The sequence below is a fragment of the Dermacentor silvarum genome, chromosome 3, assembly GCF_013339745.2.
Source record: "Dermacentor silvarum isolate Dsil-2018 chromosome 3, BIME_Dsil_1.4, whole genome shotgun sequence".
Taxonomy (NCBI): domain Eukaryota; kingdom Metazoa; phylum Arthropoda; class Arachnida; order Ixodida; family Ixodidae; genus Dermacentor; species Dermacentor silvarum.
The window spans coordinates 120,140,015-120,153,106 of record NC_051156.1 but is presented as its reverse complement, the minus strand read 5'-3'; the positions used below and the strand labels follow the sequence as shown (position 1 = coordinate 120,153,106).

The window sequence follows — 13,092 nt, the reverse complement described above, 5'->3', positions numbered from 1 at the left end:
TTGGAGGACATGTCCGTACCGATAAACAAATATCTAACTGACCTGAAAGCTGTTTTTTCAAGGCAATTCACAGGCCATGGTTCAAGTATTCTTCCAGCAGCATGTGGGCTGTGTCCTCGCTCGCCATGCCACACGAACATGATGCGTAGCTTGTAGGATGTATTTTATCAAGAAGGTATTTTTTTTTGGAGGGGGGGAGGTGTATGACACACCAAGGTGAAAACGGCGAAACAACATTTTCACACATCGCGGCATGTTCCCATATACAATGAATGTCCACCCAGTGTCTACGGCATAAAAATTTATCTTTCGGACTACTCATCAAACCATGCTGCAAATGATCCTCTCCCTGAGAGTTTCGTAACAGGTTTATCACTTCATCGCATGTCAGGACTGACCTATGCTGCCAGTGTCTGTTTGCTAGAGTTGCTTTACCACTTGTTTCAAGTAGAGCGAGGGCTTACTTACTGCTAATGGCTTACTCTGTTACAGAGGTTCCCCAAGTTAAGGAGCGCAACGTTTGTCGAACATTCCACGAATGGAAGTTAGGGAAAATGTAGTAGCCATTTGGGCTAAAATAAGAACGTGCTGGGCAGGGTTACAGCCGAATCATGTTTTCGGCGACAGTATCACACGCAAGTAGCGTACAAACTTGGTACGTGAATGTGACGTAACTTTGCACGCAAAAGAATGCCTTAGCATGTACACCTTTAGTCTTTTGGAGGACCCGTTGTAGTAATGTCCTTTTTCTAAAGTGTGCATATACGCCACAGCCATGTGTCAAACATGCAGCTCATTGTGCCAAGAATGGCCTACCACCACCGGTTGCATATATTGGTTGCACATGTCCAGCGAAGATGCAGGTATGTGTCAGGCCTATGACCTTGAATTTTTCATTAAGTCTCCTATTGCATATTCCTATTTTTTTAAGTGTGTTTAAGAAGCTCGAGTATTCCTGTCAAATTACCTTGGCTCTGTAAAGTTGTGGTTTGGTATTTGTCGTATCTTTACGTTTGGAAGTAATATGTCAATAATGTATAATGCGAGTTATGATCACTGCTGCATCGAATAACTACAATTACACACATATTCGCCTTACTCTGCAATGCGCGGGTAGGAACTCTGGCAATACTGCCAGAGCAATGTACATTTATTTATTCACAGCACACAGAAATTTCACTTCATATTTCTATTCCGGGGTGTTTCTTCTGACTAGCAACAAGTGTGATCCAGAAATCGGTAGTAAGCAAATAGGAAAATTGTGCGGGGAATGTACACATTATAGTGACATGCAAGGTCCTCATAATTCCTGGAAAGAAATCAGAATAGCTTACGTTTTCCGTAGGACCTGGTCAAGCAGAGTATATGAAGGAACGCGCTGGTGCAGATATGATTCATTGACCCTTGTGAAATAGTGAGCCTTGCTTACTGAAAAACAAATATGCGCCTAATAAAAATTGAACTCTGTCTACAAAAAGACATGAATTTTATTTGTCGCTCAATACTTCATTCGAGATTGTAACTGTTGTCCTCTCATTTTCAATGTCCTTAACGGCAAAAACACGTGGTGCTCTCTCTGACAGATACCAGAGACAAGACACTAGACAGAGACCAGAGTTTTTATGCATGTGGTTATTCGCATTCAACCACATCATGCTTCCGCACGGCCGAAATTGTTGCCTTTGAACACGTAAGAAAACCGCCCATTAAGAATACCTCACGAAGACAGAAACTAGAAAATACTCGTACGTATCAAGGAGTAATGAAGCGCTGTGCAGCAGCTTAGAAACACCACCAATTTTTATTTTATATTTTTTTTTTAAATGTAGCGCAAGACAGATCGTGTTTTGATACCTGCTCAACAGGAGCAGCATTTTGCCACGAGTAACACATTATCAGTCGAAACTATATGTTGAAATAAATGGCATAAGATAAAGAGAAGAATAAATAGGAACGTATGAAATACAAATACTCTGTACAGTACAATGAATGAAGGAAGGATTGTGCGCGCAATGTTAAACTACGCGACGTAGGTGGCCGCCGTGTACATTATGGTAATAAATTTCTGGCATGAATAATGATAGCGCAAGCGCAGCGCAGTGTTATGACCGAAAGAGGCAGGGCTTTGTGGTTTAATACGATATATGTGTCCAACGTTCAGAAACGTGTGTTCTCTAGAAGAAACGACCATAAAATATTTGCGGAGTTTCTTTTCATATTTTTTTCTCTGCCAGTGCTATCCAGTGCCAGAAAGGGTTAATACAGACCGTCTAAACATCGGTAAGCGTTGCTACTAAGCCTTATTTCCTAGTGCTAGGTCACATTGCCAGTTGGGATTTCATTATCGACAGCGTCGGCAAATACTGCAAAGTCTTGCGGAAATTATGTGCTTTCGAAATGAATGGAGCACCCCAAAAAATCAATTCTAGACGCTAAAAGCAAAAATAGACCCATATTGACACAAAGGACCAAAATAAGCATTTATAGGCTGTATAAAGTCATTGCTGAACCACTTCTCAAGCAATAATGCACGCTCATACACCAAAACAGTGCGGCCCTGACCCACGAAACGAAATACGCATTTGCGTGCACGGGGGTGGGACCTCTGCGAGTTCGGAGACTATTGGCCATAGTGACCCTCTACTTACGTTTCATGAAATTACGGCACATTACAAAGGGGAGCGGCGACGTTTCCCACCGCCCCATCCCAAATTGAGTTGACCACAGTCGCGCACGCTCAGGATGCTTCAGACGGGTTCGTACCCATCGAGAGGCTTCCTGAGTAGACTACACACAGAGATAGATCCTCATTGCTCGGATTGCGGGGAAGAATTCTGTAATTTAGCCCACATGCTCTGGCAGTGCCCTGTGTTACACGACTTCAACAACAGTGAGGACTGGGAGAAGGCAATCGCGAGCACTAAACAGGAAGACCAGTCCAAGGCTGTCCAGAGGACCCGTGAGAGAGCATAAAGGCATGACCTCCCGGCTCCAACATGAGATTACCAAACAGCTAGCCAGGGGCATCTCTGGGGCTCCAAAGGCTGGCTCCTCAGCACCTTAATAATGTTGCTTGTCTGTCTGTCTGTCTGTCTGTCTGTCTGTCTGTCTGTCTGTCTGTCTGTCTGTCTGTCTGTCTGTCTGTCTGTCTGTCTGTCTGTCTGTCTGTCTGTCTGTCTGTCTGTCTGTCTGTCTGTCTGTCTGTCTGTCTGTCTGTCTGTCTGTCTGTCTGTCTGTCTGTCTGTCTGTCTGTCTGTCTGTCTGTCTGTCTGTCTGTCTGTCTGTCTGTCTGTCTGTCTGTCTGTCTGTCTGTCTGTCTGTCTGTCTGTCTGTCTGTCTGTCTGTCTGTCTGTCTGTCTGTCTGTCTGTCTGTCTGTCTGTCTGTCTGTCTGTCTGTCTGTCTGTCTGTCTGTCTGTCTGTCTGTCTGTCTGTCTGTCTGTCTGTCTGTCTGTCTGTCTGTCTGTCTGTCTGTCTGTCTGTCTGTCTGTCTGTCTGTCTGTCTGTCTGTCTGTCTGTCTGTCTGTCTGTCTGTCTGTCTGTCTGTCTGTCTGTCTGTCTGTCTGTCTGTCTGTCTGTCTGTCTGTCTGTCTGTCTGTCTTGTCTGTCTGTCTGTCTGTCTGTTTCTGTCTGTCTGTCTGTCTGTCTGTCTGTCTGTCTGTCTGTCTGTCTGTCCGTCCGTCGTCGTCCGTCCGTCCGTCCGTCCGTCGTCTGCGTATACGTTTGTCTCTATTAACTACTAACTTGACCGAAAAATGAAAGCTCATTTTACAGCGAAGTAATTAAAGCGACTAGAAGTGCTCGAAAACGTTATATGCGAGTTCAATTTTTTTAAATATTAACCTTGCACGAAGTTCATATTTTGAAAAAATCTGCAAAATGTTAGTGGCAATTTGCAGGCAAGTTTTTGACGTGTATGTGTCAATTATAGGTTAAAATAAAATTGCTACACCCTCGTGTTTGGTCATTTGGAGACGTTATATGAAACACTTCAGACCTTTCTCCGCTTCCTTGGGGCTACTAAAAACGGTAACGCTTTAAACTTTTGAACAATTAGGGCCAACTTTATGGGTGAAGGGCACCAAAAGGTTGAAATTTATAGTTTAATTATGAACTTTAAAAATATACAATGAATACTCGCCGTCTCCCACTTGTTATGAATTACACAAGGCATAGAGTTGCTTTTCTTCGGTATCCTCGGTGAACTAGGCGAAGCACGGTGTTTATATTTCATTGAAGTAGGGAACGTATGGTAAGTGACGAGCGATAAACTTTTGATTTAAATAAGTTAGAGTCTTTGTAGAAAGTTACTTATTCATGGCCTCCAGAGTGTCATACCGCCGTTATTCCTACATTCCCCAGTTTTTTTTTACCCATGCAACTATGTTAGTCTCAGTGAGTTGTAAGCTGTAGTCTTAAACGATCGTTGGTGTTGCTGTTTATTCACTTTGTGCGTACAATGCATCTGTCTGAATGACGTGTGACCTACGGGCGCAGGGCGTTTCTCAAGCTGCAAAAAGCAGCTTTATGCTCTGCGTCCACTCTTTGTGTTCAAACTGTACCACAAAGAGAAATAAACTTGTATTGTATTTTTTAATCCTACAACTAGTGTGCAACTCACGTAGTTCCAATTCAGAGAAAGAATAAAGAGGAGGGTGGGGGGGGGGGGGGTGATGAGCGTATTCTGTTGTCAAACCTTTTTGTTCGTGACTTAATTAGAAGCGTTGCAAATAATTCCTGAACCCTTGCTTTTTCCCTGTTTTCACGTTCGATGAGAGGCTTGTAATTGGCTTTTTTCGATGTTATTGGAGAAATAATAACGTGGTACCTTGTTTATCTATGGCGGAAATAACGGGCTACAGGTATTTCTTACCGAGATTTCCAAGTGGGTCGGTAAATTACGGCCATTGCAATACATTTCGCAGACAAGCGCGCCGGAATGTTATCAGCATTTTACGAATGGCTCGAAATGACGACATCTGCCCTGGCGAAACTACAAACGCCATCAAAATCAAATTGATGCGAGGTGCCTCCTCGCGAGCGTCAGGCGAAGGGGCGGGGTGAGAGGGAGAGAGAGAAATAGAAGAGAGGAAAGGCAGGGAGGGTAACAAGATGCATGTCCGGTTTGCTACCCAGCACTGGGGAAAGGGGGTATAGGGATGAAAAGAGATAGAAATCAAATAGAGAGAGCACAGTTTCGCGCACATTTGAAGCTTCGCACGATGTCTACAGACGATGGCCAAGAACTGTCGACTTGAGGTAGTGCAACAAGGCTTTCGTGGCTTTCTGCGCCATCCACGCATACGGCCATGGTCCAAGGATCTTCATTTCCGAAAATGGTCAAGAGTCCAGCCGGTTCAATGCTGTCCGGAGAGCTTCACGCTCTACGTCGAACTGGGGACAGAGACATAAGACATGTTCAATTGTTTCTCTGGTTCCACAAGAGTCGCACATGGGCGTATCCCCCATTCCAATGCGGAACGAGCAGGCCTTTGTAAATGCCACCGCGAGCCAGAGGCGGCACAATAGTGTCGCCTCAGAGCAGGAAATGTTTGATGGCACTTGAAGCTTCAAGGATGGGTCAATTTTGTGCAGATGGCACCTCGGGTTAAGAGAAGACCAATATTTGTGTGTGATAGCTTTAGCCACGATATGAAGTTTTCCTGCAGCGTCGGTCCTGGATTAGGGGATTGGGACTGGTCGGCCCTCCGGATGAGCAGACCGGGCGGCTTCGTCGGCGAGGTCATTACCAGCAATGCTGCTATGTCCCGGTAGCCACTGAAACATAATTTCATGTCCTTTAGCGATAGCTTGATGGTGGTCTTCTCTTATCTCATATACCCGGTGCTCATGAGTCCTGTGATAAATGGCAAAATGCAGACTCTGAAGTGCTGCCTTAGAATCACAAAATATGACCCATTTCTGAGGTGTCTCTTGCAGGAGGTATTGTACAGCAGCACGCAGGGCAGCAAGCTCTGCCGCCGTTGATGTTGTGACGTGTGACAGTTTGAACTTGAGCGTGGTTTTCTTGGCCGGAATGACAACGGCACCTGAAGATCTGGTAGATGAGACGTAACCATCGGTATAGATGTGTATTTGGTCCCAGTAGGTCTCATTCATTAATAGCAGCGTCATCTGTTGCAGAGTTATTCTTGGGTGGTTGGCCTTCTTCTTTACGCCCGGAATAATTAGGCGCACTTGAGGCTGTTGCAGGCACCACAAGGGGAATGGAAGGCCTTGCTGCTGGGGTGTATCCTGATGGAAGGCAATCTGTATTGGTGAGGATAACTTCAGAAAACGTAGAACGAGCTCTCTGCGAAGGCAAAAACGCCAAGTGATGATCGGGGACGCGGGAAAGATGACGGATATGCGCCCTGAAACAATCCACTGCCACGTATGTTTGGATCGGATGATCTTTGGCGAAGACGATTGTTGCAGGTGTTGATGCACCGCGAGGAAGTCCTAAGCAAGTGCGCAATGCTTAGCCCTGTAAGCTCTCCAACGAGCGAACATTTGAATTGCACGTATTGGACAACACTGGAAGGCTGTAGCGTAGGTATCCTAGAAATAGAGCTCTGTACAACTGAAGCATGGAGCGTACAGATGTGCCCCATGTTTTCCCGCACATGAATCTCAGTACCTGGGCAATCGACGACAGTTTTTTTCTTCAGGTACGTGCAATGAGGGCTCCAGGAAAGATTGCGGTCGATTATTACACCTAAAAATCGATGGGTCTTTCCGTAGGCAATAGTGTGTCCATTAATAGAAACTGAGTATGGCGTCATAAGTTTTCGAGTGAATGCAACCAATGCACATTTCTCGGTTGATACAGTCAAGCCTTGTGCTTGAAGTTATGCTGATGTCAAGGTTGCTGCCCGTTGCAAACGCGCGCACACCTGAAGCCGAGTAACTGCAGAAGTCCAAAGGCAGAGGTCATCTGCGTATATCGAGGGGCAGATTGTCTCAGATAAAACGTCAGCTAGTCCAATGAGTGTCACATTGAAGAACGTCGGACTTAATATTCCTCCCTGAGGCACGCAGCAGTACGTGTAGTGTTCATCTGTGGGGCCGTTTTCTGTTTGCACAAAAAACGACCGGCGAGTTATGTAGTCGTATAACCAACGAAGCATGCGGCCGCCGATTCCAATAGACTCCAGGGAGGTGACGATGGCATCATGTGCAACGTTGTCATAGGCGCCTTTCACTTCGAGAAAGAGCGCAACTGATATGCGCTTACGGCTTTTCTCCTGCTGCACAAACGTCGTGAGGTCAATGACGCTGTCAATTGAAGAACGACCCCTACGAAAGCCTGCCATGGAAACGGGGTAGACATTGTAACGCTCGAGATACCATTCTAGACGTGCAACGACCATCCTTTCCATAACCTTGCCGATGCAGCTGGCAAGAGCAATAGGGCGATATGCCGCCAAGTCCAAAGGAGATTTCGCCGGCTTTAGTAATGGTACCAGCCGACTTAACTTCCATTGCCGGGGAACTGTACCTCTATGCCATGAGTTGTTAAAGCTGTTCAGAAGCGCTCTTGCCTCTTCTCCTAGCTGTTCCAGGGCAGAATAGGTGACGCCGTCAGGGCCTGGAGAGGATGATCGTTTAGAGACTGCCAGGGCAGCTTCGAGTTCTTCCATGGTAAATGACACGTCCATTTCCGGTACCTTAGCCGCTGGGATGTCACTCACATCAACGTTGATGTTGACAGGCTCGCCTGTGACTCTCGCACAGAATTCCTCCGCCACACCAAGCTCTGTTTGCCCAAGATGGAGGGCCAAAGCTGCAAATGGGTGTCGTTGTTGTGGGGATGAACAGAGACCACGTCCTCCAGGTATGTGAAAGCGCATCCTCCCCACCCCTTCAGCCGAAGGGGCGGAGAGGGTGTGCGCCGTCCTTTCGGGGAGATGTGCGCGCACTTGAAATTGGGGAGGAGGAGCAAGAAACTTTATTTAAGGCCAGCACTAAGGCTCAGTAAAGAAGAGCGCTTGCTCCGCTAACGCCCGCTGATGATCCGCCGAGTCCGAGTGAAGCCAACCACTCCAGGAAGGAGAGGGAGGGTAAGGAAAATAAGGAGAGAAAATGGCAGTGTTAGATGCGTACAGGACGGTACATGAGTACATGAGTGGGCTGAGCGTGGCCGTGATCGTCCTATCCTGGAGGTAATCGGCTGTGGGGTGAAGACTAAGTGCCCCTATTCCAAGGCCCCACTAGCACGGGCCATCCGCTCAGCTCGTTGGATAAGTCGTAGGTGATCTTCCAGACTTCAGTCGTAGCTTCTCCAGACTTCTCCAGACTTGAGACCGGCAACTTAAGCTTTCTTTTTTCTGCACCTTCATCTCGGCGCGCCGCTGCCGAGAAGGCGAGCGCCATCTGGATGTCGTTTTTGCATGGACCACCGACTGGGGCGCGCCGCTCTATCAATGGTAGAAATGCCGGAGAAGGGATTGTGTTCGTGTTTCCGCGTAACAGAATTATGTTTTCTGATATATTCAAATTACAATCCGACGCTATCATGCCTGCAGGCTGTGGTTAAGTCGTACTTTAGGATTTTTCTGACGCATTTTACTTTGAGAAATTCAATTACTTCACCAGCGCCTCTGCGCCACGCGGAGGGCCTACGTGGTCGGGGTGGTTCGGCACGATTTTCTTGGCCGCGGACGCCGCACGCCTACACTGTCGCTGGATTTTCTGCGACATGGGACCCTTAACGCTATCTCGTTAAAAGATTGGTTGGAATAGAATACCCCCGCGAATATAAGCAGCTACTGACGGCTCCCTTTCTCCACTTTCTCCTCCATACAGACCGAGACGTGAATAAAACTCAGTAGTGTCAAGCAAATTTTGTGGCATCTATGACTTCCAGAAGGTACCGAAAAGCAAGCGTTTGCTTTAAACACTAGTCGCTAAGTTTGTCATTTATGTGCCGAGCTCTGTCTATATACGGTAGCTGATGCCGAAGGCCTGAATCGCGGCACAGACATGATAGATGTTCGAACTAAAGTAATGGTGAGTGGTCAGACCAACCAGCTCATAGTTGAAGCACTCCTCTTCTTGCTCTTTTCTGCAAGGTCGCGCCTTTCTTGCGTTACTACTTCGTGTATTAAATATGAAATACCAACTATCCCGTTCCCAAACCTTGCGACAAAAATGACCATTATCACGTCTGCGTCTCCTCTCGTTTATCAAGTCGCAGACAATTCGGAGATCTGGGAAGGCAGCCCTCTATGAGAGCGGGAAACGCAGTTTCGCCAAGAGGTGTGGCGCCAGGTTGCCGCCATTTCGACCCATTTTATTTTATTTGGCTCTTTCTTAATCTATTTATTTACTGGCAATAGTTATCTTCAATATATTGTGACGCTCTTACGTGCGTTCTGGATTCCGAACATCGTCTTCCTCCTCTCCCCCAATCTTGCATGCCTCACATCTTAACAAGATGTGGAGCATGCAAGATCGGGGGAGAGGAGGAAGACGATGTTCGGCTGGCTGGCTGAATCTCGATAGGCACTGGCCTGAATATTTATATTCACTTTGCCTAGAGATAACAAATTTCTTGGTGTGGCCACCTGCAATGCACCACAGCACCAGGGAGGCTTTCTCCATGAGCAGTGGACACAGTGTTTTTCTGTTGCAGAACAGACTCGAACTGGTGAATTCCGTGAAAGGTGACAAAGGGGCCGTACGCGTAAGTTTGCTTTTTACCGAAAATGATCCTTCTGACCGGTTCAACGAGAAAGAATCCAGCAGGCAATCTATGCGCACAGAATACATATTTATAACTACAAAGGGTATGACCAGTAAGAATACGTCGCACTAGACATTTAGAGCAGACGTGACTTACCTTACGTGCTCTGTCAGGGGCTTCTCTAGCATTAATACGAGAAAATGCTGACAGCTTCGGAACTAACCTTAGTGAAGCTCGCGGAGTGCGCTGACACAAATGCAATCGCTGCCTGTACACGTGTTTAATCGTCGACCGCTTAAAAAAACTGCGGAATGTCTAGCTAATGACATTTAGGTGACGGCGAAACCCACAAGAGATGTTCAGTGCATCTACTTTTTTTTGCGGATCGCTTGACACTTATGCATTCAATTTTGTGCGCTCCTCGCATGTGCACACAGCAGCTATACTAAGCGATGCGACAGCACAACGTGGGCTGCCATTATTAATACTTGGAAAAAGCAGCTTCAACATACAGGTCCGCTAAATTTCGTCACAGAAGAAGAATTTAGAATTTGTTCAATTTGGCTGTTAACGAAAAAGCGGACACACGATTACCACTGGTGCAGTCATTTAAGGTCACGACATGATGACATGTGTTCTTGACGTTATTTACCATCGCATGATTTTAAGTGTGAAATGTAAATTGCCAGAAAAATGAGCCACTATTATTCTGTGTCGTACTTTAAGCTTGTTGTTCTAACTTTCTTGTGCTTTCTCAAAATTCTTGCAAAGATTTTCACGAACGGAGAGCTTGTAATCAACTTCACTGTAAACTCTGCTGGTTTGTTCAACTTTTTTTTAAATGCTAAGACCCTATAAATAACTGCGCATATTATAGATTTAACACTACTTGAATACTGATTTGACACTGATATTGGTCGATCAAATTTCCCCACAGTGCATTTTGTGAAGTTATGCGCGCACAATCCAAAAATTGACATAGGATAGAACAGTACACAAGCTAAGTGCTAACTGAAAACTTTAGGCTTGTTGAGTAAACTTGTTCAGAATTTAATCACACTGAAAGACACACCATAAAGACTAACATACTTCATTTTCTATGGTACCCTCCTATCTCTACGACAGATCGTTTTGCAACACCTGACTATTATGCGCAGTGCCTCCCTATCATTCGATGATTATCCACAGAAATGTACACAGACGTTTCTTTCTATTGCTACCCGTGGACTGTATACCTGTGTCCCTCTCTCCTTCTCTCCGCCTCCCAGCAAGAGTTTCTACCTCTGTGAGTATTTATCTATTTACCTTTCTTTGTACTAGACCTCGCAGCGTGAGCCACTTCGTGGTATTTTTACAGGTGAGGTCTGTAGTTAGCGAATGAAATGTGTGCAGTGCTTCCTTTACGCACAAAGCGATGCACCACTGCCAGATACAATTGACGGCACCGCTATACCATTCGTAGTGACGCATCACACATTCATCGGAGTAATAAGTGAATCAAACTTGTTTTGGTCTAAGCACGCGACAATGCTCAATTCCAAAATAAGCACCTATATACGCATGCTTAGATATATTTGGGAACGAAGTGATGCTCATCAGTGCGATCATCACTCCAGCTGTATGAGACACTTTTCGTAGGTTACTTACGATAAAGCCTACTGATCATTTAAACATTCGCCCTTCCCACCTGCGTACGTTAGAGAGCTTAGAAAATAAGCTTAGCGAACATGTCAATGTCTGTGACGCTGCACCTCAACCAAGGGCACGATTGCGGCAGCACGATTTGTCCAATAGACAATTACCGCTCCTCTGAACTTCGAAGAGTGTACCTTCTATTGACCCGCCATGATCGCCGCCTTCTATCAACGATTTGCATTTCGCGTCCAGACGGCGCTTTTAAACGCCGTTCACACTAGTAAGCATTTTCCCGGTCGCGCGACGTCATGTTCATTGCGGCCCATCAACCCTCGCGAGATACAGCTTTCAGTTGCTCAATACGTGCAATATGCATGTCATCAATCAGGTAATCGAGAAATCTGCGGAGTGCAATCAACCTCTCTATATGCTTTTAATAGATTACGAAAAGGCATTTGATTCAGTAGGGATACCAGTAGTCATAAAGGCATTGCGAAATCAAGGAGTACAGGAGACATAGCTGAATATCTCAGCAAATATCTACAAAGATTCCACAGCTACCTTGGTTCTCTCCAAGAATTGTAGACAGACACCTATCAAGAAAGGGGTCAGGCAAGGAGACACAAGCTCTCCAATGCACTGCATGCTTAGAAGAAGTATTAAAGCTCTTGGACTGGGAAGGCTTAGGAATGAGGATCAACAGGGAATATCTCAGCAACCTCCGGTTTTCAGATGGCATTGTCCTATTCAGCAACAATGGAGATGAATTACACCAAATGATTGAGGACCTTAATCAAGAAAGTGTAAGAATTGGGTTGAAGGTGAATATGCAGAAGACAAAGATAATGTTCAATAGCCTGGCAAGGGGACGAGAATTCAGGATCGCCAGTCAGCCTCTAGATTCTGCAAAGGAGTGCGTTTATCTAGGTCAACTACTCACAGGGGACCCTGATCATGAGAAGGAAATTTATAGAACAATAAAATTGGGTTGGAGTGCATACGGCCGGCATTAACAAATCCTGACTGGGAGCTCACCACTGTCGTTGAAAATAAAAGTGTACAATGATTGCATATCCCGATGCTAACATATAGGGCAGAAACTTGGAGGTTAACAAAGAAGCTCGAGAACAAGTTAAGGACCGCACGAAAAGCGATGGAACGAAAAATGTTAGACCTAACGTGATGAGACAGGAAGAGAGTGGTGTGGATCAGAGAGAAACTGGGATAGCCGATATTCTAGCTGACATTACGAGAAAAAAATGGAGCTGGGCAGGCTATGCAATGGGTAGGAAGGATAACCGGTGAACCATTAGAGTTACTGAATGGATACCATGAGAAGGGAAGTACAGTCGAGGATGGTAGAAATCTAGGTGGGGTGATGAAGTTAGGTTGGAAATCGCTGGGAGAGGCCTTCGTCCTGCAGTGGTCATAAATATAGGCTGCTGCTGCTGATGATGATGTAATTACACCGAATGCGAAAATAAATTTGAGTATCTCCAAGTGATGGCAAACAACATCACCTTGGTTGTGCCCAGCTACGTGGCATTTGCGTATGTTTAAATCTTGGTGCACTCTGTATACGCACACTCATCTAAGCTCTCCTAGCTCAACTCTACCTTTACCACGTGACTGGCTTCCCAAACATCAGACAAATACATTTTTTCCACTTTAACGCTTCGTTATGCTGAAGCATTAAAAGCCCGCCGCACACCCATTGGCACGCGCCAACAGCTACATGTAGGGCGTGTTCTTTTTTCGTCTGTTTTGTGCG

General features: G+C 45.7%; 1 protein-coding gene across 3 annotated transcripts in view; it reads right to left on the bottom strand.

Moving 5' to 3' along the window:
* LOC125944525 (uncharacterized) overlaps positions 1-1,425 on the bottom strand; it is a 34,893-nt gene extending 33,468 nt beyond the window's left edge. For all 3 annotated transcript variants that reach the window (XM_049665021.1, XM_049665023.1, XM_049665022.1), the window contains exon 1: positions 1,335-1,425. In XM_049665021.1, coding sequence (XP_049520978.1) covers positions 1,335-1,398 — 64 coding nt within the window. In that variant the 5' untranslated portion in view covers positions 1,399-1,425. The remainder of the gene's footprint in view (positions 1-1,334) is intronic.
* Positions 1,426-13,092: the final 11,667 nt, after the last annotated feature.